We start from the raw sequence: 25,382 nt of genomic DNA, 5'->3' as shown, positions 1-25,382 counted from the left end.
CGGTAGCCGGGTGATAACTCAAAATTGACGTGCGTTGGGCGCGCGTGGCACCTACGCGGCTTAGTAAAAGGGCCCCCTACAGTACCCACATATAGGTGACACCTGAAGCCAAAAGGGCTACTGTAGTGGTGTACAGTAGTTATTGATGGGTTTTGGAGGGGTCCCCATATAATATAAGGGGGTAACAATGAGATGTGTACCAAGGGTGCCCCACTGCTCTGCTGAGATGTCTATGTGGCCAGTCTACTAAGAATGCTGCCCCCCCCCCCACACACACACATATGTCTCAATAACATATTTTGTGCACTTTTCCCTTGAACATTTTTTTTCCGAAAATGGTTGCAAATGAAAAATGCATTGAGCACAAAATGCTTAGGAAATGGTCATTTTTGAAACAAAAACAGCTATTTTCAAACCAGAAAACGTCTTTGTTTACCACTTAATTTGTTATATGATTTTCAACACAGAAGAAAAATCTTTTTGAAACAAAAACACTACTGGACATACCTCTTGTATAATAGAAATATCCATGGCTGAATGCACCAGCCTTCTGTACATCGGGTGCTTGCTCTCTTTCCCTTTTTTGTTCAGCTCAATGGCCTGAAATGATTGTTAGACAAGATAAACTGGGTTGCTTGAAACTAAGTATAAAGAAGAAAATTCTTAGTTTAACAGATCACAGCCAAAGTGCATACGTTACTATTTGAGTTCCATTTTCTGCATAGTGGAAAAAAAAATCTTTTTATAAAACTACATTCCAAGCCCAAACATTTGAATAGATCTAAGAAAGGACCTTGTTTAAAAAAAAACAATAACACATTTTACAGAAGAGGATCATTTGGATGAAATGAACCTAAAAAAGCACCTAAAAAAAACAGCACTTTATCACTAGTATGTAGGTAAACGTATGCACAAACTGAATGCGTGTTTACATTTGCCTTGCCTGAGCAGAGATACTTCTAGGGGTGTGGCTGGGGAGGAGCTTGCCTTTACAAACATTTAAATTCTCCAATATGTACATAAACATGCACTTGCTTTTTCTGCAGATACCTTTTCTGGCCAAAACTATGCTTGCTGTTGTCTCCCTTGCATAGGCATCCCCAGGAATGTTTGTGGGTGGACAATTTTCAAAGGGACAATTAAAAAATGCCCTCTCAACTTTTAAGGAAAGAATTTCATCACTCTTAACACCTACAGTTTTAATTAAGTACTCTAAAACAACAAGGAGAGTACAAAAGTAATATACTTCCAAAAGGCTCTCAATGGCTCCAGAGTATCTCCTGCTGTATCACAAAGACTGGAACATCAAAGAAGTAAAAAAATATGTAATCTGATATAGTCAGTTTCAATGGCATTGTCTGAATTAGACTGAGCTTCTTATTGCATTAATGTTTACATAAAATAGCAAGGCTAGATGCTCGGAAGCATTCAAACAAAAAATAACCAATAACAAAAGGCTCCTTCCCCAGCCAATAACAGGATATAATTACTGAAATGAATAAACACAGCCTTTATTTTCATAGCAAGTGTATGAAAAATGCTCTATTAAAATAGCGCCAAGCTGCACATGACATCTATCCCCAGCAGGCTCAGCAGCATGGCTAAAATGAGTTAAAGCACTCTATACTAAGGAATGGTCATTCAATATTAAAGGGGGTGTAGTAGCCTCAGTGAGGGCAGGTCTGGAGTCTTGAATAACACAGCCAAAGTAGTTTAAAAGTGAAATAAATCAATTTATTTGAGAACAGAAAAATAGGTGATCTGTTCCTCTCAGTCAGGAGGAAAAACACACCAAAAATCAGATCTGTTATTCAAAAAGTTCTCTGCCATGGACAGCTCCTGTAAGGCCACAATAATTCAAAGGGTGAGAACCCCATTGAACTCTGAGCACCTCTCAAATGGCAAACAGCAAATAAGGGAGGAGGTTGTCCCAGTTTTTCCCATCTTCATCCCAAATTTCTTTAACATTGTTTCAGTATTTTGTTAAATTGTTCAACCAGGCCATCTGGCTGGGGGTGATACACAAAAGTTCTCAAAATTTTCACTTTCAATAAATCACAGACTTCATGACTCGCGACATGAAGGTTGTCCCCTGGTCAGTCAGGATCTCCAAAGGAATTCCCATGCAGGAGATGACTTCCCATAGTATGCCCCGCTCACTCCAGGATGGCTTCCTTAACATCCTTATGGGCAGCCCAGCCATCAGGGTTAGTGCTTTGGAAGGCGGTTTTGGCTGCTGCCGATTAACATGTTTCCCAAATATTTAGTCCATGTGGTCTCCGGCCAGGGAAGTCCTGGAGCCTTGAATAACACAGCCATAGAAGAGTTTTAAAAGTGAAATAACCAATTAAAAAAAAAATGGGTGACCTGTTACTCTCACAGGTCAGGAGGAAATTAAACCAAAAAGTTCTCTGTCATGGCTAGCTTCTGCAGGACCACAGCATGCACTGTGAAGAGCTGCGTGGGAACAGGGATAGCGGGAATCCCGTGGGGATCCTCTCCAGGACTGTGGAGATCCCGCAGGGATGGACCCGGATCCTGCAGGGTTCACATGGAAATGAAGGGGAAACAGAGACTACCCTGTCTTCAACTCCCTGCCTACCATCCAGCCCTGGATGTTGTCCCCACACATACCTCACATCACTCTGGTGGTCTAGTGGCTTGCTTCGGGGCAGGAAAGGTCCCCATGCTTTCCTGCCCGCTGCCGCAGATCCTTTCACCACCCCCACTTAAGATGGCTGCCAAGACTTCAAGAGACAGTGTCACGAAGCAAGCCACTAGACCACCAGGGTGATGCAAGGTATATGTGGGGAGGACATCCAGGGTTGCAGGAAAGGTGGATGGGAGGGAGGGAGGAAGTTGAAGACAGAGTAGTCTCTGTTTCCCCTTCCTTGTGCAGCCATCATCACTGTACAATAAAAAAAAAAAAAAGCAAACAAACCTATGAGCTGCTGCATCCACGTTGCTCTTTATTGTTGGTAGCTTTTTTACTTAATGTCACTCATTTTCAAACATACCGACGTGTAGCATACGGATGTACACAGAGGAAGAATAATAATGGAATAACTTTTCATAGGTAGAGCAGTAATTTGTTTATAAATTGTAATCAGTGTGTCATTTGGAAGAGCTGCTTAAAGGGACACCCTAACACACTTACAGTCGTGCAGAGATTTTTTATCTCCTGGTAATGGGCCACTAAAACAGATAACATGTTATGAGAATCAGGTGCTCAAAATTCAGCCTATTTACTTATTACATTTATAAGCCACATTAAACATGAATTAGGTTGAAACCTGGGAGCATTTAAAATCTTTTTTTTTCTGTGCCTACATTAAAAGAAAAAGATATAATGGGGGAATTCGCTCCTTTTGTTTTGTGGATTGCAGTGGTATATTATAAAAATGCACTTGCCTTTTTTATTACTATTATTTCACAGAGAGGTATTGAGTAATGAGGGAATGTTTCCTTCATGCAGAAGTTCTGTCCTATGTCAGACTAAATAGGCCAACATTGTCCAGTTCAGCACAGTATTGGCTGCCAAGTTTATACAAAGTTAATTATATTCAGTGGAAAATAAATCTGTTGCCTCAGGCTGCTTGCTATGTGAATATTCAATCACTGTTTCATTATTGCTACCAAGTATTACATATTAAGGGCATTTGCTTTAAACTTTGCTTTAATTTGTTTATCCAGTCCTTACATGCACATGGTTTTGTTTCTTTAAACACAAAGGTGATTCCCTAAGGACGGTTGAACAAGTAAGTATAAACTGTGTTGTTTCTGACTACTTGTTTTGGAGCGCTCTGGGTCCTGCTAATCTGTACATCTGCTGTCTTAGCAGAGTACAGAAGAAAATGATTTATGTTGCTTTTACTAGAATTTTTACCACTTGTAGAATCTGGCTTTCTTGGGGGGGGGGGGGGGGTCAAAGTGAATGCGGCACGGCAAAGGCTGGGTGGGCCGGTAGCTGGGATGGAGATTACTTTGGCTGGGGACGGGTTAGAACCCCATGGGGATGGGGGATTACATTCCCATAGGGACAGAAGGGGACTGGTTACATTTCTGTCCCCGTGCAACTCTCCAATCCACTGATCTGTCTTTCAAAAGGTAGCAACAAGCACCTTGTCTTTTCAAAAGGCAGCACAATTAGCTAGGTTTGGCCTTCAGTTTCAAAGTCACAATTTTAGCAGGGTTCCAAGCTAAACTTGCCCTGCCTGAGGAGAGCTTCTGCAGGATTTCTATCCTCTGTGCCTCCCTGAATGATCTATGTAGCAAGTTTCTATTGTGCCTTGACCACACCCTCCCTGCTCTACTCCTGCTGAGTCATCTCTTCCTTGCTCTGTGGCCCGCCTTTTAAGATGGCTCTGTGACTGTGAAGGAGTGCTATTAAGGGGGAACGGTAATTTCCTATAGACTCCCTCATAGGGGGATATGGTTCAAAATATAGCAGAAACATTCTGTTCCCTCTCTTCAAAAAAAAAAAAAAATGAAAAAAAAGAAGAGGAAGAAGTCAATACATATGAATGCCTTACACCAACATTGTTCACACACTGCTACTAGCTCTCAGCTCAATGCTAAATAAAGGAAAACAATGACCCAACATACCAAAATAGGGTGGAAAAATAAGTGATTTAAAAAACTTTTGCCAGCTGATATTCAGCTTCTATGGTCCCTTTTTTTTTAAACAACTGCCTAGTAGTCCACCCCTCCCAACCCAGAAATTCAGCTGTGGGTCGATAGTGCTGATTATCTGGTGGGTGGGAAGTGGCAACACTATCAAAATAATGTCAATATTCAAACTAACTGGACAACTAACCAAATAAAATTAGTATTTGTTGCCCCACCCCCCCATGCCAAGGATTTTAGCTTGCTCCATTCCATTCTACTCCATACCCCATCCATTCCCTGACTCTAGCCCCACCTCATAACCTCACCCATTTTAGACTCCCTAAACGGCTGAGTCACCGACGACCGCCTATGGCAATGGGGTACCTTGGCTCCACAGGCAGGAATTAGTTGTCATGACTACCCAGAATGGCAGATCGAAGGAGACCTCACTGAGCAGGTGCTGTGGGGAGTTTACCACACTGCTTCCTAAGGTAGGCTGACAGCAGCAGATGGATCCCATACTGCCAAGACTTTGGAGACCATTGAGAAAGCAGCACCGACATCCAGGGAACCACATTCAATGTGGTTGTCATGGAGACCAGGAAACAAAGGATAATCCCATACCTTTGGGGACTACAAAGTGCAAAACACTGACAGGTGAGTCTACAGCTTGACTACTTTCTCCTGAAAGAGAATGCCTATACTAGTATCAAACTGAATTCCCAGGTACTTAAAAGACTGAGTGGGACCAAGGTGACTCTGGGCCTAATTTACTAGTCAGCCAAGACCCTCCAGCACGCAAACAACTCCGGATGTGGCTGAACGGAACTCCACCAAGAACTTGGCCAAAATCAACCAATGACCTAGCTAAGGGTGAACATTATCCCAACATCATGAATTTGGACAAGGTTCCCTTTTCTTGGAAACAACAAAGTAGACGGAATAACATCCCTGTCCCTCTACAGGAGCCATGTCAATTGCTATGAACTGGAGAAGCTGCTGGGGTGTCTTTTGGATAGCCCTCTTTAGAATGGAACCACAAACGCACATAAGACGACACTGACTGCTACCTCCAGAACATAGCCCTGCTGAACCACTATGAGGACCTATTAGTCTAAGGTAATATATGTCCATCCCCCTCCTCCCCTCAATGCAGAAGGGATCCTTGGCATTGGAGGAGGAAGGTCCACTTCCATCTCTTGCCCTATGGGCTCCCTGAAAGGGCCAATTCTTCTGGGACTTGGGCATCAAGGGGGAGGCTGACACCATCCACCTGAATCAAAACCAGGGTATAAATTCATATAACGTCTATATTTCATGTGCAGCACAGTACCAAACTTATTCAGCAAATCAAGATGGATTTCTACATTTGAGGATTCACTGCTGCAGCCCTGATATTTGGAACAAAGTTGAATAGAGACACTGTTTATTCCTTTCCACGGACTGGTTCTATCCAACAAAGATGGGGCGATAGTTGGAAGGACAGGTAGGGTCCAATGAAGATTTTTTTAAGGAGTGGTGTGACTATGGCATGTTTGAAGGCATTAGGAACAGTCGCAGTGGACAGTAAAAAGATTGAGGATATGACAGATAAAAGAGATGACAGTGGGAGAGATAGTGTTAAGTAGATGGGTGGGAATAGGATCAGAGGAACAGGTTAGTTTTGAGGAGGAAATAAGATTTGTAGTTTCCTCTTCAGTGATTTCAGAAAAGGAGGCAGGGGGTGGAGAGTTGAGAGAATGTTTGCCCTAACTGAAACTTGGCTTTATCCTGAAGACTCTGCTTCAGTTGCGGTCCTATGCCATGGAGGTTATCTTTTCTCCCATACTCCTCGCCCGGTTGACCACGGAGGTGGTGTCGGGCTACTACTTTCACCCTCTTGTAGATTTCAACCTCTTCTTCTACCTCAGTCTCACTGTTTTCCTTCCTTCGAAGTCCACTCCATCCGTCTATTTGCTCCTCTGCCTCTCCGAGTAGTAGTCATTTATTGACCCCCTGATAAGTCCCTTTCTTCCTCTCTCACTGACTTTGATGCTTGGCTTGCCTTCTTTCTTGAACCTTCATCTCCTTCGCTCATTCTTGGGGATCTTAACATTCATGGTAATGATCCCTCTGACTCTTATGCTTCGCAGTTTCTTGCTTTAACATCCTCTTTCAGTCTTCAATTGTGCTCCACTGCCCCCACTCACCAGAATGGCCACTGTCTTGATCTTATCCTCTCCTCAAACTGCTCACTCTCCAGTTTCTGTGCCTCAACTTTTCCCCTCTCTGACCATCATCTGATAACTTTCACACTTAACACCCTCCTCCCCAGTCCCGTCCAATCTTAACCAATACATTTAGGAATCTTCAGGCTATTGACCCTTCTACTCTGTCCTCCAATGTTTCAAATCTCTTCTCTACCACTATGTTATCAAAGTCTGTCAATGAGGCTGTCTCTTCCTATAATACTATTCTCTCCTCTGCTCTGGATACTCTCACTCCTCTCATTCCCCGTTCTATAAAACGTACCAAACCCCAATCTTGGCTGAGCTCTAGAATCCGCTACCTACGTTCCTGTGCCCACTCTGCCGAATGCCTTTGGCTGAAATCCCGGCCTATGCTGACTTCATACATTTCAAATTCTTACTGACCTCCTTCCAGTCTGCTCTTTTTCTTGCCAAACAGGACTATTACATCCAGTTGACAAATTCTCTTGGCTCAAACCCTCGTCGTCTCCATGCCACACTGAACTCTCTCCTCAAAGACAAGTAGGACATCATATTAATCACATCTGGGAATCCCTAGCTACCAGGCTGTACAAAACAAAAAGAGGAAATGAAATAGAATATGCCCTGCAATTAGAAGGACCAAAGAACATTATTATTATAATTACATTTTTTATTTTGTGCTTTTTGCAGAACAGCCTAGAAAAGAAACAAAATGGGCCTGGGGAGAGGAGTTGGATTCTAGACCCCAAATAAATGCCGAAAGACTAACTGTCCAAACAGCTGTCATGCTGGGACTCTTGCTCGACACTGAATTTGTGAACAGAAGACCACAATGCAGTTTTGCAAATCTCCTCTATGGAGGCTGACCTCAGGTGGGCTGCAGACACAGCCATGGCTCTGACATTATGAGCCATGACATAACCCTTCAGATTCAACTCAGCCTGGGCATAAGCAAAGGAGATGCAATCTGCTAGCCAACTGGATAAAGTGTGTTTACTGGTGGCAGCTCCTATCCTGTTAGGGTGCTTTAGTCCACTCCAACTAGAAGATCAAGGCTCTCTTGCAGTCTAGCTCTCTTGCAGTACAAAGTGTGCAGTGCACTTTTGTCGGGATGAGTATGGGTTTTGGGAAGAACATTGGGAGGAGAATGAACTGGTTACACTGGAACTCTGATACCACCTTAGGAAGGAATTTAGGATGCATGCAGAGAACTACTCTGTTGTGATGAAATCTTGTATAAGGCAGATCAGCTTCTAGGGCCTGGAGCTTACTGACTTGTAGGCTGAAGTGATCACCACCAAAAACAGATCTTTCCAGGTCAAATACTTCAGATGGCAGGTATCAAGTGATTTGAAAGTAACTATCAGCTGGGTGAGAACAATGTTGAGGTCCTTGAGGTCCCATGATCATGACACCATAAAGGGCCTGAAAGAAGGTCTCAGTAAACACAAGCCTTCATGAATCGAACAACTAAAGGCGGTGCAGAGATGGGCTTACCTTCTACACTGATAGTAGGTGCCAACTGCATTGAGAAGAACCCTTATGGAGTTGGTTTTAAGACCAGACTCAGAAAAGTATAAAAAGTATTCAAGCAGTTTTATGTAGAACAAGAAAAGGGATCTAGGGATATGCCCTCAACCTCTCAACACTGAAGCCATGAGGGCCAGGGACTGAAGGTTGGGATGTAAAAGAGATCACTTATTCTAAGTTATGAAGGTCAAAAAGTACTTCAGCCTCCAGGTCCTTGCAGCCAAGTCCAGGGGTAGAGGAAACCAAACCTGCCTCGGTCAATGAGAGGCAAAGAGGATCACTGTTTCTCTGTCCTGCTTGAATTTCAGGAGAATATTCCCTATGAGAGAGATTGGAGGATATGCATACAGAAGACCCTGTCCCCAATAAGGAGAAATGCAATGAAGGCTAGCTTGCCTTGTGATCTCAGTCTGAAGCAGTTCTAAGGGATTTTGTTAGTGATCTATTGAGGGAGTGCACCACTCTTGAAAATTCTTTTGGGCTGTGTCCATGATGAGAGACCACTTTTGCGGTTCTATCACCCTGCTCAGTCTGTCTGCCAGACAAGTTGCTCTTTTCCACCAGATAAGTGGTTCTGAGAACCATGCTGTTGACAACTGCCAAACACATCCTGTGTCAGGAAGCAGTCAAGATGTGGTATGATCCCATGCCTCCATAATATATTGCAACCTGATTGTCTGTCTGATCGAGAATAACTTGATTCTGTAGCTGATCTCTGAAAACTTTTAGGGTGTTCAAATTACCTTAAGTTCCAGGAGGTTGATGCAATCTTAAGCCTCCTCTGGGGACCTTGGGTGTGGAGTCCATCTACATGAGCTTCCCAGCCCAGGTTGAATGCATCTGTCGTCAACGTCTTGTGAGGTGCAGGAATTTGGAATGGGAGTCCCATGGTCAAATTAGAACAAATTATCTACCAAGACAGAGGCTTTACAAGAGAAAAAGTGACAGTGATGGCATCCACTAGGTTTCCCATGACTTGAAACCAATGGAAATCTAGGGCCCATGTGGCTGGCCTCAAATGGAGGTGTGTCATGGGAATGACATGCAGGGTTGAGGCCATGTGGCTTAGCAACCTCAATATCTGAGGAGCTGATACCCGTTGGCCCTATCAAAGTTGCTCAATAATATATATAACCAGGGAACAGAAGTAACCAATAACAAAAATAATTTTGTTATTGGTGGGAGATGGGAGTAACTAGTGGGGTAATTAAATTCGCAGATGACACAAAATTATCCAGGGTCGTCTCGTCGCGGGAGGAGTGTGAACAATTACAAGAAGACCTCGTGAGATTGGGGGATTGGGCGTCCAAATGGCAGATGAAGTTCAACGTTGACAAGTGCAAAGTGATGCATGTGGGAAGGAGGAATCCGAATTACAGCTATGTTATGCAAGGTTCTACGTTAGGAGTTACGGACCGAGAAAGGGATCTGGGAGTCATTATGGATAGGACGTTGAAATTTTCAGCTCAATGTGCTGAAGCAGCTAAGATGGCGAACAGAATGTTGACTATTATTAGAAAAGGGATGGAAACCAAGCATGAGGATGTTATAATGCCATTATATCGCTCCATGGTGCGACCGCACCTGGAGTATTGTGTTCAGTTCTGGTCGCCTCATCTCAAAAAAGATATAAAGGAATTGGAGAAGGTGCAGAGAAGGGCGACAAAAATGATAAAAGGGATGGGACGACTATCCTATGAGGAGAGGTTAAGACGGCTAGGACTCTTTAGCCTGGAGAGAAGGCGGCTGAGAGGTGATATGATAGAGTTTTACAAAATAATGAGTGGGATAGAGCGGACAGATGTGAAGCGTTTGTTTACGCTTTCTAACAATAATAGAACCAGGGGACACAAGATGAAATTAGAATGTGGTAGGTTTAAAACAAATCGGAGAAAGTTTTTCTTTACTCAGCGCGTCCTTTTTGTTTAAACTGTACAGCACTGCGTAACCCTAGTAGCGCTTTAGAAATGTTAAGTAGTAGTAGTAGTTAGACCCTGGAACTCATTGCCGGAGAAGGTAGTGACGGCAGCTAGCCTTGCTGAGTTTAAAGGGGGTCTGGACAGATTTCTGAAGGAAAAGTCCATTGATCGTTATTAAATTTTGGGTTTTTTGCCAGGTTCTTGGGGCCTGGATTGGCCGCTGTCGGAGACAGAGTGCTGGGCTTGATGGACCTTTGGTCTTTTCCCAGCGTGGCAGTGCTTATGTGTTTATGTAAAAATCACTCACCCATGTCACAGTGCGATAACTCACAACCATTGAGTGGACTTTCCCGCATTTCTTTCATCGGGCAAATCTCCAAAGAAATTATACTTTTTAGATAAAAATGGATAATTTTATTCTTTTGATAAAACAACTTAATTTCATAATTATTGTTTATGTACACCGACAGATCAGAGCATACATTAAAATCTCAAATGACTTCCAGGGTGCAGAATATAGGAGGCTGATACTGTATCATCAATGGCATGCAATGAAATTCATGAGGCTTAGCTTATTGCCTATTTATAAACTGCTGAGGAAGGTCAGCAATTTTTCATTTAGCATTGCTGGACCTTATGGAGAAGTTAGTTCTTACTACTATTTAGTATATTCCTAACAGTTGTATAGCTTCACATTAATAAAGTTAAAAGGATACCTGTCCAGTTGCTTAAGAAAGCTACTGACACCAAAACAAGAGAAACTATATGAAAATTAGAACATTTTGCTTTTGTGTTATTTTCTGCTTTGCTGAGTAAGCACTCACCCGTTCCTTCATACGAGAGACAATGAATCTCAAGTATTTGCCCATCTCTTGCTTGTTTGAACTTTTCTTCTTCATACTCTATTAAAGAAAAAAAAAGGTTTCTATAATTATAGACTTCTGCATATCCACATTTAACAAAAGACCCAATGGATTATATCATTAATTTTATGCAGCATATAATTATAGTAATATAGCAGAGATGGCAGATAAAAATCTGAATGGTCCATCCAATCTGCCCAATATTCATACTCATTATCAATTTATGGTTTAAACAACAATGAATGTAGTACAATCAAAGAACATCTCTTCTAGGGCATTCACAAAGCACACCAATAGTGAAAAAATTAATGTAAAGTAATAGGTGGAAAAAAACAGCTATTTTTCTACTGAGCACACTTCGTACAGAGAAGTAGTTCTCAAACTTATCCTGCATGATCATCAGCGAGCTGGGTTTTCATAAAGAATATGCTAATATAAAAATAAATAAAGATCGGTTCACAGCATTTACCAATCAATATTAAAAACAAAAAAAACTGTTGGGAAATAAATTGATTATGAATGTGTGGCTAAGTGTGGATCCACCGGATTACTGGTGTTGGAGGAACAGGCTACATGATCTATTATTATATGAACATAGGGCGGTGGGACCTTCTCCGAAGAAAAGAGCGTGGTTTCTGGAAATACGGAGACCTTACATATAATCGCTGTCATCAAGGGCACGTAGCTTAGTGTTAAATGGTCTATGAGGGAGGGAGAGAGAGGGAGAGGAGGGAAAAGGAGAATTTAAATTTTTTTGGGTGGGAGGGGATAACTCTCTTGATGATGTGTGTGTTGATGTGCTCTAATTTGGGTGTTTAATTTCATTGCATTGTCACCATGAGCAAGTTGTTTACTCTCTGTTGAATCATCAATAAAAATTGTTGACACTAAAAACAAAAAAACGTTTTGAATAAAAAGCCCTATGAAATCATTTAACCTACAGAGTCAATCAGTTATGGCTACAAAGCAGCGTATTTTTTTCAACCTTGATGACACAAATGTCCAAATTGTTCCACTGACACATATACACACACATATACACATACATATATAGACACATATACATAACATACATAGTAACATAGTAGATGACGGCAGAAAAAGACCTGCACATACATATATACACACATATACATACATATATACACACATATACATCCTATATAATAATTCTCACCTCCAACGTTCTAATGTGCCTGATACCGTGGCTCCCTCGGAGGTGGTCTGCTAGGCAGTTTAGAATGCACTGATGTCAGTGATGTCACTGACAGCTGATTCCAAGGCAAGGAGAGGAGTAGGGAAACACGCTACTCCTCCCCCTGCCTACCAATCAGCTCTCAGTGCCCCCCCTCGGCGCAACACCCAAGCCCCTACCCCCCCCCCCGACGCATCACCCAAGACCCTCCCCCCGGTGCATCACCAAAGCCCCTACCCCACCCCCCCCTCTCGGGCACATCAACTCCCTCGCCACCCGCAGCCGCCAATACTAATGCTGTCCGGCCGTTGCTGCTTCTCCACGTCACTGCCCCTGCAGGAAGACCCCGGAGGAGCGCAGTGACGTCAGAGGGGAGAGGAGGAGCGGCTGCAGAGATGACAGCCAATGCCAGATGGCTGTCTACGGAGCCGTGTTTCAGGTTTAAAATCTTTTTTTGGCTTTTTTCTTTTTGTACCGGCTGCTGCTGCTCAACAGGGGACGCAGCAGCGGCCGGACAGCGTTAGTATTGGCGGCTGCGGGTGGCAAGGGGGTTGATGTGCCCCGGGGGAAGAGGGGGGGGGGAGGGGCTTGGGTGATGCGCCAAGGGGGGAGAGGAGGGTCGCTGGACATGGGTGGCTGGACATGGGTGGCTGCGGGGGGGGGGGGGGGCAGGGAAGAGGGGGGGGGGGAGGGGATCCTGAGACCAGATGGGTGGCTGCAGGGGAGGGCAGGGGAGACAGAAGGGACGCTGCAAGGGGGGCAGGGGAGAGGAGGGTCGCTGGACATGGGTAGCTGCAGGGGGAGCAGGGGAGAGAGGAGGGCCGCTGCACATGCGTGGCTGCAGGGGCAGAGGAGGGTTGGTGGGGAGGGGGGCCCTGAGACCAGATGGGTGGCTGCAGGGGGGGGGGGGGGCAGGGGAGACAGGAAGGACACTGCAGGGGGGGGGGATTACCTTGCTAGCGCCCGTTTCATATATAATTTCATATATAATTTCAAGATCAACACAATGACCCACAAGATCATACACGGTGAATCCCCCGGCTACATGAGTGATTTGATTAACCTCCCTGCCAGAAACAGATCTATTTTTTCACGAACTTATCTTAACCTGCACCTTCCCAATTGCAGAGGAATTAAATACAAGACCTACTATGCATCCAGTTTCTCCTTTTTGTGCAGCCAACTTTGGAATGCTCTACCAAGACCTATCCGATTAATTAACGACTACTTGCCCTTTAGAAAAATGCTGAAAGCTCATTTCTTCAAGCAAGCCTACTCTAATGTCCCAACCTAATCTTACCAACCTCCACTCCCAATTCTGTTCTGACTTAGATACCGACCTCATCATTAGTTTTACTTACCCCCACCTCCTCATTCCCCCTCTACTCATCCCATCCTTCTCTTCTCCATCTCTCCTTTATTATATCCCTCCTTACCCCTTCTCTCCCAACTGATACTATCCTATCCTGTCTACCCTCTCATATCCTAATCATACATTATCAAGCTCAACTTTATAATGTTTCATTACTGTTTTGAAATTTCTATTATAAGACTTTGTATTTCAAATTACTATGTAAGCCGCATTGAACCTGCATTGTGTGGAAAGTGCGGAGTACAAATGTAATAAATAAATATACATACACATATACACACACATATATATATATATAAACCAAAGGTGAAACAATGATGAAAAACAATTCTAAAATAGGACTTCTTATGGCAAATCAAAGTCTTCCGTGAAAACCGTAGACAATTAGATGGCAGGCTGAGCTCCATTGTTTCACCTATACTGATTAAAATCAGTCAGCTCTTCGGTATCCCCATATCTCCAACCCCAGCTGTGTTTCCCATTAACACTTCTTTAGGGAGATCAATACCATACTTAAAACCAAAAACAAAATAATCACATCCAAGCAGTATCAAAATATTTTGCAAAAATGTGTCTTCCATAATAGTATCATTAACTTTAACCATCACTATTCTAATTTTCTTGCACGGTCAGAGATATTGAAGAGCTGACTGATTTGAATCACTATGAGGCATATTTTCAAAGCACTTAGCCTTCCAAAGTTCCATAGGTTTGTATGGAACTTTGGAAGGCTACATGCTTTGTAAATATACCTCTATGGGTGAAACAATGGCGCTCAAACTGCTATCATAATATTGTTCATCTAATTGTGTACGGTTTTCATGGAAGACTGATTCGCCATAAGATTAAGTCCTATTTCAGATTTTCTTCATCATTTTTTGTCACCTTTGGCTCATTAATATATATAAGTTAGTCAGTGGAGCTGTTTGGGCATTTGTGTTGTCAAGATTGAAACAAACACGCTATTTTGTAGTCATAACTAACTGACTTTATAGGTTAAATTACTTCAAAGGGCTTTTTATATGCGATGATGGGATGGTGGGTTGTTCTCTATTGAGGGTACCCATTTCTGATCAAATATCACAAATTTACACAAAGTTTTTTTGTTTATATTGACTGATAAATGCTGTGAACCAATCTTTATTTCCATCCTGTTATATACATCGAGATAATTTTTTAAGGATTTTCCCCCTTTTCATATATTTTTGTGTTAAAGAATATGCTAGAGATATATTTGCATGCCTACCACCTCAATTGTATCAGGCTGGCAGTAAGGGGGAAAAAGCAAGGAGGGGAAGTGCCCTAAGCACCCTTCCAAATTTTTGCCCTGGGTCCCAGTGTGTTTAATACCAGCACTGAATTAAATGCAAATTTCTCTCATACACATACAGTAGGGATATCCTGAAAACATGCTGGCACAACTTTGGAGACAATGTGCTGTTCTACTGCTTGAGACTGTTCTTAAAAAGGGAAAATTAGGTTCTTACCTTGGTAATTTTCTTTCCTTTAGTCATAGCAGATGAAGCCATTACGTATGGGTTATGTCCATCAACCAGCAGGGAAGATAGAGAGCACTCAAACTTTCACAGTGCCCTCTTGGCCAGCTAGCTCCACTGCCTCTTCAGTATTTGAAGCATCCAAAGCAGTATGGCAAACCGCAATGGGAATCACAAGAGCTTTCCTCACAGCGAACGATGGCCCATCATAAGGGCATGAACTCATAAAGGAGGGAATGCACATCCTCCTGGAGGGAATAAACTCATCCTCCTTATTGTATAAGTGGAGGGGAACACACGCGCCTCCTGGAGGGAATCACACATCCTCCCAACACACTGGAGGGAATGAACTCATCCTCCTATTTATAGAACTGGAGGGGAACACACGCGCCTCCTGGAGAGAATCAACACATCCTCCAAAAAAAAAAAAAAACATGCTGGAGGGAATGAACACATCTTCCTAAATTTAAACTGAACATGAATCCTGAAGATTGTTTTCCAACTTTCTCCCAAGGAAAAACAGATTCACAGCATACAGACAATCATACAGGGAGGGCTCATGGCTTCATCTGCTATGACTAAAGGAAAGAAAATTACCAAGGTAAGAACCTAATTTTCCCTTCCTTGTCATCAAGCAGATGAAGCCATTACGTATGGGATGTAACAAAGCAATCCCTAGATAGGGTGGGAACAAGCCACACCACGCGCTAGCACTTGTGCACCAAAACACGCATCCCTCCTGGCAGCCACATCCAGCCTGTAATGTCGGGCAAAGGACAGCTTAGAAGCCCATGTTACTGCACTGCATATCTCTTGAAGAGAGAGTGCTCCAGTTTCAGCCCAAGAGGAAGAAATCGCTCTAGTAGAATGCGCCTTAAAGGCTACAGGTGGAACCCTGCCGGCCAGCAGATAAGCTGGAAAGATAGTTTCTTTGAGCCAGCGGGCAATAGTGGCTTTAGACGCTGGAGACCCTCTGCGAGAACCGGATAGCAAAACAAACAGATGATCAGAAGTCCTGAAAGAGTTAGTAACTCGCAGATACTGCAGCAGAGTCCTGCGCACATCCAAAAGGTCCACCCTGCTAGGGGAGATAGAGAATACTGAAGAGGCAGTGGAGCTAGCTGGCCAAGAGGGCACTGTGAAAGTTTGAGTGCTCTCTATCTCCCCTGCTGGTTGATGGACATAACCCATACGTAATGGCTTCATCTGCTTGATGACAAGGAACGTATATTATTATTATTTGATGTCCCAACTTATGGCTTAGAAATATAATCGCATTACATTGTACCACAAGATATGGGACATATATACAACATGGAGGACTCCTGCTCAAATGTTCTAGACTATATTCTCTCTCTCTGTTTTGGGCTTGTTTACTCATGATCCCAGCTCTACTGTGGCAAATAGGCAAATATTGAGTGATTGGTTTGTGTGGGGGGGAAGAAAAAGAAAACTTTGTTAATGTAAAGTAAGCATTTATGGAATGTACACGGTTCTCTTGTTATACATTTACTACCGAATAAATAAAATATATATATTAAAAAATATATATCCTGAAAACTCAACTGGCTGATTTTCACCCAGGTCATGTTTGAGAAACACAGCTCTAGAGTGGTTCTAATACATTACCAAAAATTCTTCAGCTCAAGTTTGTCCATTTCCACAGGACAATTCTGAGAACCACAGCTCCAGAGCGCCTAAAACATTATCAAAAACTCTTCAACAGGAAGAGGACTGCTTCATTAGAAGCACATCAGAATAAGATAAAACCTCTCAGGAAATAATTTCAAATTAAAAGGTTTAATCTTTAGTATGCGATCTGTATGAAGGGTAATGAAAGACAGCCAGAGAGCCTTCTTAAAAAATAAAATATTGATACTTCCAGTGGAGCCATAAGCCTGAGTGGTCACTATTAAGCGCTGCTCCTCTCATCCCTTCATAAAGCCTGCATTTATTTATGTAATCCTGGTGCCTACGGTCAGTACTGGACTGATTAATCCTCCCTTTAACTCTCTGGTAGATAACTGCTTGTTTCTTTGGCTGAGATGGCTGTGAAAATGCAGAGGAAGGAACAACAACAGGGTCGACCCTCTGAAGCCATGATCCGCCCAGTCCTTCCATGAGCTCCGAGTGGACCTCAGAAATGATCTCTGAGGCAAAAGCAGCAGTAGAGGATGCAATCGATAAAAAACTGCAGCAATTTCTTGATAAAATTGACAACACACATGAAAAACTGGATAGTCTCGGACTGGAAGTAGATGGTACGCAGAGGCAAACTAGTGCAGTGGAAGATCAATTACAAGACATTGAAGCTATGCAGCATGCCCCAGAAGAACAAGTAACCCTGTCTGAGAAAATGGAGGACTCAGAAAACAGAGCGAGGCACAATAATTTGAGGTTGATTCGTGTCCCAGAGCACATTGTTTAAGGGGAACTGTTGCAATTTCATGAAAGTTGGATACCATGCACACTGCAGCTGGGAACTCAGCATGGGCCATTCAGAATTGAATGGGCTCACCGTATGGGAACTAAGGCCCAAAGGAGGTCTCGTATTGTGTTATTGAAGGTACTCAAATTTCACCATAAGGTGGAGGTCTTGCGGGCTCTTCAGGCAGGAAAAACCCTACTCCTGAACAATTAACGGATTCTATGTATTCAGGATTACTCAGCTGCAGTGGCAGCAAGTCACAGGGAATTCAGACCGGTATGCTCGTCTTCGTTTAAGCATCAAATCAAGATTGCCTTGCTCTAACCTGCCCGATTATGGGTCAACCACAAGGGTGGGACAGTAATTTATGATTCCCCAGAGCAGGAGCAGACCTTTTTGGCAACTGTGGTTAATAGGAGTCCAGGTCATCCAGCCCCTGAGGAACACTGAAAGACTCGATTGTCACTATTTTCAATTGGACTTGTGGGATTGGAATTGGGGACTGTTGTAAAATTGCAGCTATTTTGGTACTGGTAAATTGGGGTGCTCCTGGGGGCAGATGGGAGAAGGACCCTGGAGTTTATCTTATTGTCCATACACTCTTTGATTCTTCTACACAGAGCGCTTGGGGTATATGCCTGGGAGTTTGATGTGGGAATGTGTTTGGCAGTTTGCAAGGAGTGAGATCTGGGATTGTGTGGTGGTGGTAATGTGTGTAAAGGGGAGATGGGTTTCCATAAGGAAGGAATCTCCTTTTGCTGTATGTGGGTTATTATAGGGGCGAAAGGGGAGTTTAGGATTAGTTTGGGGGGGGGATAAGGGGGGGAGGCTGCGGGATGTGTTAGAGTATATGCTCTGGTTGTATGGTTGTTTTTGGGAATGCATGGTACAATGGATGTCTGGATTGGGTGCTTGTGGACCCAGTGAAGGCTGGACACTGGGTTCATGGACTTATTGGTATTGTGTATTTTCTTCAGAGTATGTTGGAACTGATATGGGACCCTCCTTGAGGGTGTGCTCCTGCAATGTGGCAGGGGTAAATTTACTTATTAAATGGGCAAAAATCCTGCACACGCTAAAAAAAGGAAGACATGTCACCTGTCTTCAGGAGACTCATCTTATGGACTCTGAGCACTTGGAACTGAAACCTGGTTGGGTGGGGGAGGTGGTGTACTCTTGAGGCACAACTCATAGCGCGGGGGGTAGCTATTTTGATCAGTAAAATTGTTTCTGTTCAAGTTCATCAGACCCTACAAGATACTGATGGAAGATATGTGATTTTTCACTTGACGATCCAGAATAAGAATTTTGTTATTTTCAATGTATATGCCCCCAGTATCTTTAATCTTGGTTTTTATCAACTTATTAAACTGTGTTGAAGTTACCATTAATGGTAGTGGGGGATTTTAATGCTACAATAGATCCCTTACTTGATAAATCCGGAGTGCCAACTTCACCACATCCTAGGGAAAGTAAGGGACTTGCACAGTTTTGTAAGATGTTGGATTTGGTCGATCCATGGCGCATAACGCACCCTCTGGATAAAGATTTTATGCATGTAGCTCGTGCACACCTGGCCATGTAACATTTAGATTATATGTTTGTGACTTCTACTGCCTTTCCCTCTATTCAGGAGATGGTTATTGGTCTTCCCACTTTAACTGATCATACGATGATATGGCTGGATGTGCACAGGATCATTTGGGGGGGGGGGGGGGGGGCGACTCACACACCTCTTGCGGTTTTCCACTTTTCTTTATCAGGATACTCACTATAGCTATTTTATAGGTCAGAAATGGAAGCAATATATGCAGGACAATGCACACTATGTATCAACCCTATTTTATTTTGGGAAACAGCCAAAACTGTTTTGTGTAGGGAGACAATAGAACATGTGGTAGCCTGCAAATAGGTGGGAAAAGGTATGATACAAATGCAATAAATAAATAAAATTAAAAAAGACTGCTAAGGAATTATATTTGGAGAAGCAGGTAGATCGGTGCAAGAAGCACTGGATCTTCTTTCCTATTACTGCTAATAGAGATAATCTGCAGGCGGACCGGGTGGCTTTAAATGTTAACATGCATGAGAGAACAGTGAAATCACGCTTATACTACCAACATAGATTATACCATCATGGAAACTGTACTGGTAAGCTTTTGGCATACTTGGTGCATCCCTGGACAGGGTCTAGGTTTTGTAGGGGTATTTCCCATCAAGGTCAAACTATTACTAATTGTGCACATTTAGCCTCTTTATTTGCAACTTACTTTGAACAGTTTTATCAACAACAGAGGGTGGACCCTGAAACTATACGTGCATATGTATTCTTCACTAGTTCTCCCCAGGATCTAGAGTTGTTGCGTGCACTTATATTAGCACAGGAGATACCTGTGGCTCTTAAACAGGACCTATTGGTGAAGGCACCTGGCCTGGATGGTATGACTGCCTAATTTTATAAATTGTTGCAGGAGCATGTCTCTTTGCCTTTAGAGGCATATTTATTATGCTCAGGTATGTCAAAACCACTCTCTTCTGGAACACGCTAATTGATCAGTTATAGTGATATTCCTAAGCCTGATTGGAACCCTTCACATCTGCACTCATATCGACCAATATTATTGCTCAACTTTTGAATCTCAAGTAATGGTTAAGATTTTGGCAACTACACTGTCTGATCACTACCAGACCTGATACATGAGGATCAGGCTAACTTTGTCAACAATAGGTAGGCTGTGTGGAATGTCCGCCGTGTTACAGCAGCTTTGGGGCATTGTGCCATTAAGAATGTCCCTGCCCTATTAATGGAACTAGATGTCCAAAATGTGTTTGTGTCAACTGGGATCATTTATTTTTAGTGCTGGGAAAATATGGGATGGGAGGACCCTTTGTCGATATGATAACATTTTTTATACCGGCCCAGTTTCAGCAGTTCTGCCATGGGAATAATAGTATAATGTCTCATCAACATATTATACTATTATTTCCATGGCAGAACCAAACCACATTACATACCATGATAAACGAAGTCTTCAACTCATTTAGTTCTAATTAGTTTAACCTAAAGATCTACCCTGACAAAACCAACATCCTCTGGACTGGAAATGATTCATTAACCCCCCCCCCCCAACTGACTACCTAAGCTAGCAGGATCCACAATAACCATTAAAACACAGATAAAACTTTTAGGGATCTACCTGCCTCACACTTAACCTATGTGCACACAAAATAAATTAAGTAGTACATAAATACTTCTACAAACAAAATTTCTCAGACATATTAAATACCTAGAAGCAGCGAAATTTCCAAATCATTGTGCAGGCACTGGTACTATCTACACTGGACTCTGCAGCATGGTTTATTCTAGGACTTATTCTAACAACATAACTATTGTCATACTGAACAGACTGAAGGTCCATCAAGCCCAGCATCCTGTTTCCCAACAGTGACAATCCAGATCACAAGTACCTGGCAAGATCCCAAAACAATACATGTTATGGTGCTTATACTAGAAATAAGCACTGGATTTCCCCAAGGACATGTTAATAATGGCTTATGAACTTTTCTTTTAGGAAGCTATCCAAACCTTTTTGAAACCTCACTAAGCTATCTGCTTATACTACATTCTCTGGCAACAAATTACAGAGTTTAATTACACATTGTGTGAAGAAATAGTTTCTCCTATTTGTTTTAAATTTACTACTTTGTAGCTTCGTGTGCCCCCTAGTCCTAGTATTTTTGGAAAGATTAAACAAGTGATTCACGTCTACCTGTTACATTCCACTCAATATTTTATAGACCTCTACTTGATCTCCCCTCAGCCGTCTCTTCGCCAAGCTGAAGAGCCTTAGCCGTTTTAGCCTTTCCTCATAGGGATGTCGTCCCATCCTCTTTATCATTTTGTCACCCTTCTATGTATTTTTGGAAAGAGTAAACCAGCAATTCACGTCTACAAGTTCCACTCCATTTTATAGACCTCTATCATATCTCCCCCTCAGTCGTCTTTTCTGCAAGCTGAAGAGCCCTAGACACTTTAGCCTTTCCTCATAGGGAAGTTATAAGTACATATAAGTGCATAAGTACACAAGTATTGCCATACTGTGACAAAGAGAAGGTCCATCAAGCCCAGCATCTTGTTTCCAACAGTGGCCTCTTCCAGGTCACAAAGTACCTGGCAAGATCCCAAAACAGTACAATACATTTTATGCTGCTTATTCTAGAAATAAGCAGTGGATTTTCCCCAAGCCCATTTTAATAATGGCTTATGAACTTCTCTTTTAGGAAGCTATCCAAACTTTTTTTAAACCATGTTAAGCTGCTTTTACCACATTCTCTGGTGACAAATTCCAGAGTCTAATTACATGATGAGTGAAGAAATATTTTCTTTGATTTGCTTTAAATTTACTACTTTGTAGCTTCATTGCATGCCCCCTAGTACTAGTATTTTGGGAAAAAGTAAACAAGTGATTCACGTCTACCTGTTCCATTCCACTCAATAATTTATAGACCTCTTTCACATCTCCCCTAAGCCGTCTCTTCGCCAAGCTGAAGAGCCTCAGCCGTTTTAGCCTTTCCTCATAGGGAAGTCGTCCCATCCTCTTTATCATTTTGTCACCCTTCTATGTACCTTTTCTAATTCCACTGTATCTGTTTTTGAGATGCAGTGACCAGAACTGCACACAATATTCAAGGTGCTATTGCACCATGGAGCAAAACAAAGGCATTATTATGTCCTTATTTTTGTTTTCCATTCCTTTCCTAATAATACCTAACATTCTATTTGTTTTCTTAGCTGCCGCCGAACAGAGGGTTTCAACGTATCATCAACGATGACACACAGATCCCTTTTCTGGTCGATGGGGTTTCCTTAATTTTGAATCTTAGATTCTTCCTGTGATTGGGAAGTATCTTAATGTAGAATATCCTTTAAAACCAGAGAGCATAGCCAATTTTTTCCTGAATCATGGGGACTAAGGTGTTCAAAGAAACCATCCTGAACTTTTCTTTGGCCAGGTACTTGTACAGGGCTCTGAAATCTAGAGGATGAAATGGAAGCCCCCTGCCTTTTTGGAGACCAGGAAGTATTTGAAATAAAATCCCTTCCCTTTTTCACTTAGTAGAATGAGCTCAACTGTATTGGCCTGTGAAAGGGAAGAGAACTCAAGTTTGTTGCTCTCAGGGAGGAAATTTGGAGGGAGTGCTTGTCAATGAAGAGCGTAACTTGTCTGGACTACTTAAGAATCCACTGGTTTGAGGTTACAAAGAGTCACCTTTCCTGGAAAAAAATTCAGCCTCTCCCCCACCAGTAGGTCTTCCAGTACAGCTACGCTCATCCTTTACTTTGACTGGGGAGCTGGCTGGGTCTTCTGAGGCATCTGCTGCCTTGGACAGAAGCGAAAGGACTGGGCTGACTAGGAAGAGCGGGAGGTAGGACTCCTCCTATGCCTTTGAGAGTAGTAGGGTCTCCTTTGATCTGTGTCTGAATACCTCCTGAAGAGGAGGATGCAGCAGATGCAGTGAGAGTGGACCAGGAAAGTGATTTGATGGTATCAGCATATTACTTGATGAGGTTGGTGATTGCCTCCACCTTGTCATAAAACAGATCACCACCTTAGCAGGGGACGTCTACCAGAAGTTCCTGAACAACTGGTTCTAGGTAAAAAGCACGTAGCCAGGTGAGTCTACATATTCCTATACCCATAGCAGAGGCCCAGGACACCACATCAAAAGCATCATAGGTTAACATTAACATCACAGCTTAAATCCTGCTAGCACCTTGCAGTCCTAAGCGGGTAACAATAAACAGAATAATTATTTAGAACAGTCTTCTGGAAATTATACTAAATAAGTCAAATTGGTGTCAAAAACTAAAGTATATATTTCTTAAAACAAGAGCTTTAACTTTATTTCTAAATAAAAGATAGAAGGAAGATGTAGAAAATATCCCTACACTATCTTTCCATAATCTAGCAGTCTGAACAACCAGGGTTCTCTCGAAAGTTAATAGTCTCTTTTTTTCCTTAATAGAAGGAAAAGTAAAATAATTAGGAGCGTCATAAAACCTAGATCTAAGAGAGGTTGAAAAATGAAAATGACAGAGAAAATAACTGGGGCCAAACCTTGAAGGGATTTAAAAAGAAAACAGGCCAGTTTAAAGATAATTCTAGCATCAATTTGTAACAATGAAGTCTAGTATATTAATGAGTAACACTATCAGATTTAGATAGGCCAAAGATAAGTCTTACTTCCATGTTTTGCATGGTCTGTAATCTTTTCAGGACCCCTTTTGTGCAACCCATATATACGGAGTTGCAATAATCCATGTATGACAACAGTAAGGCACATACTAGACGCTCAAATTGTTTAGTTACTAATAGTAACTCAAAGTAGTTACTAATAGTACGCAGCTTTCTCATTAAAGAAAGAAAAACAACCAAGGGTTCTCGGCCAAATTTTATTGCACAATGACCCTACTTAGCCAAGTTTTGGCATTAGCCTTCATCAGGGGTCTAATAAACATGAATAAAAATAAAAACAATTAAAAGATCACACACAAATACATACACTCATTATTAAATTTTAAATTGATCAAATTTCCTAGACCACCTCTACTGTTGTTTTTGGACTGGTGGAGGCTGGCACATTGACACCGAACCCTTGGAGGAGGCGCTACCCTCTTTGTGTGGACACTTCTCAGGATCCAGCAATGCCAATGTCCAGTACTCCTGGCATCATGGCTCGGCGCTGATGGGGACAACGTTGAATCCTTACACATCCACGATATGTGGTCTGATGATGCTCGACCTCAAGGCATGCAGGAACCTCTAATGCCAATGCATCCACAGTGTAAGATACAAATCCAGGGGCCTTGAGAACTGATACTTCTGATGCCAACATCAATGGAAAAGACTTGATGGTGCCAAAAAATGAAGATACTTACCTGTAGCAGGTATTCTCTGAGGACAGCAGGCTGGACATCACCACGCATGGGTCGTCATCCGTGAGGGCCCAGGAGCTCCGGATTTAAAAATCAAAATTTTAAAACTTCTAGAAGTGACAAGAGCGGGCGCGGGGACAACGCACTGCGCATGCACGAGTGACTTCCCGCCCGCGCGCTTCCCTCAGTTATATAAAAAGCAAACGAGAACAACAACTCCAAAGGGAAGGAGGGAGGGTTGTAATGATGTCCAGCCTGCTGTCCTCAGAGAATACCTGCTACAGGTAAGTAGCTTCATTTTCTCTGAAGACAAGCAGGCTGGACATCATCATTCATGGGGTATCCCTAGCACCCAGGCTCACTCAAAACAAAGAACAATGGTCAATTGGGCCTCGCAATGGCGAGGACATAACTAAGACTGACTTAAAAACAAACACAACTAAGTGAGAGTGCAGCCTGGAACAGAAAAGAAATGGGCCTAGGAGGGTGGAGTTGGATTCTAAACCCCAAATAGATTCTGTAACACCGACTGCCCAAACCGACTGTCGCGTCGGGTATCCTGCTGAAGGCAGTAGTGAGATGTGAATGTACACTGATGACCACGTTGCAGCCTTGCAAATCTCTTCAATAGAAGCCGACTTTAGGTGAGCAACTGACGCAGCCATGGCTCTGACATTATGAGCCGTGACATGGCCCTCCAAAGTCAGGCCAGCTTGGGCATAAGTGAAGGAAATGCAATCTGCTAGCCAACTGGAGATTTTGCGTTTTCCGATGGCAACCCCCATCCTGTTGGGATCAAAAGAAACAAACAATTGGGCGGACTG

At 42.6% G+C, this 25,382-nt stretch overlaps 1 protein-coding gene across 1 annotated transcript in view; it reads right to left on the bottom strand.

The window, feature by feature from the left end:
• ZMYND11 (zinc finger MYND-type containing 11) overlaps positions 1-25,382 on the bottom strand; it is a 300,714-nt gene that overhangs the window by 169,555 nt on the left and 105,777 nt on the right. The window contains exons 5-6 of the mRNA XM_030198790.1: positions 11,092-11,169; positions 508-600 (exon numbers count right to left, since the gene is read on the bottom strand). Coding sequence (XP_030054650.1) covers positions 508-600; positions 11,092-11,169 — 171 coding nt within the window. The remainder of the gene's footprint in view (positions 1-507; positions 601-11,091; positions 11,170-25,382) is intronic.

This window comes from Microcaecilia unicolor, chromosome 1 (assembly GCF_901765095.1).
Source record: "Microcaecilia unicolor chromosome 1, aMicUni1.1, whole genome shotgun sequence".
Lineage (NCBI taxonomy): Eukaryota > Metazoa > Chordata > Amphibia > Gymnophiona > Siphonopidae > Microcaecilia > Microcaecilia unicolor.
The sequence above is the reverse complement of the archived record's forward strand: the minus strand, read 5'-3'. Positions and strand labels throughout refer to the sequence as shown.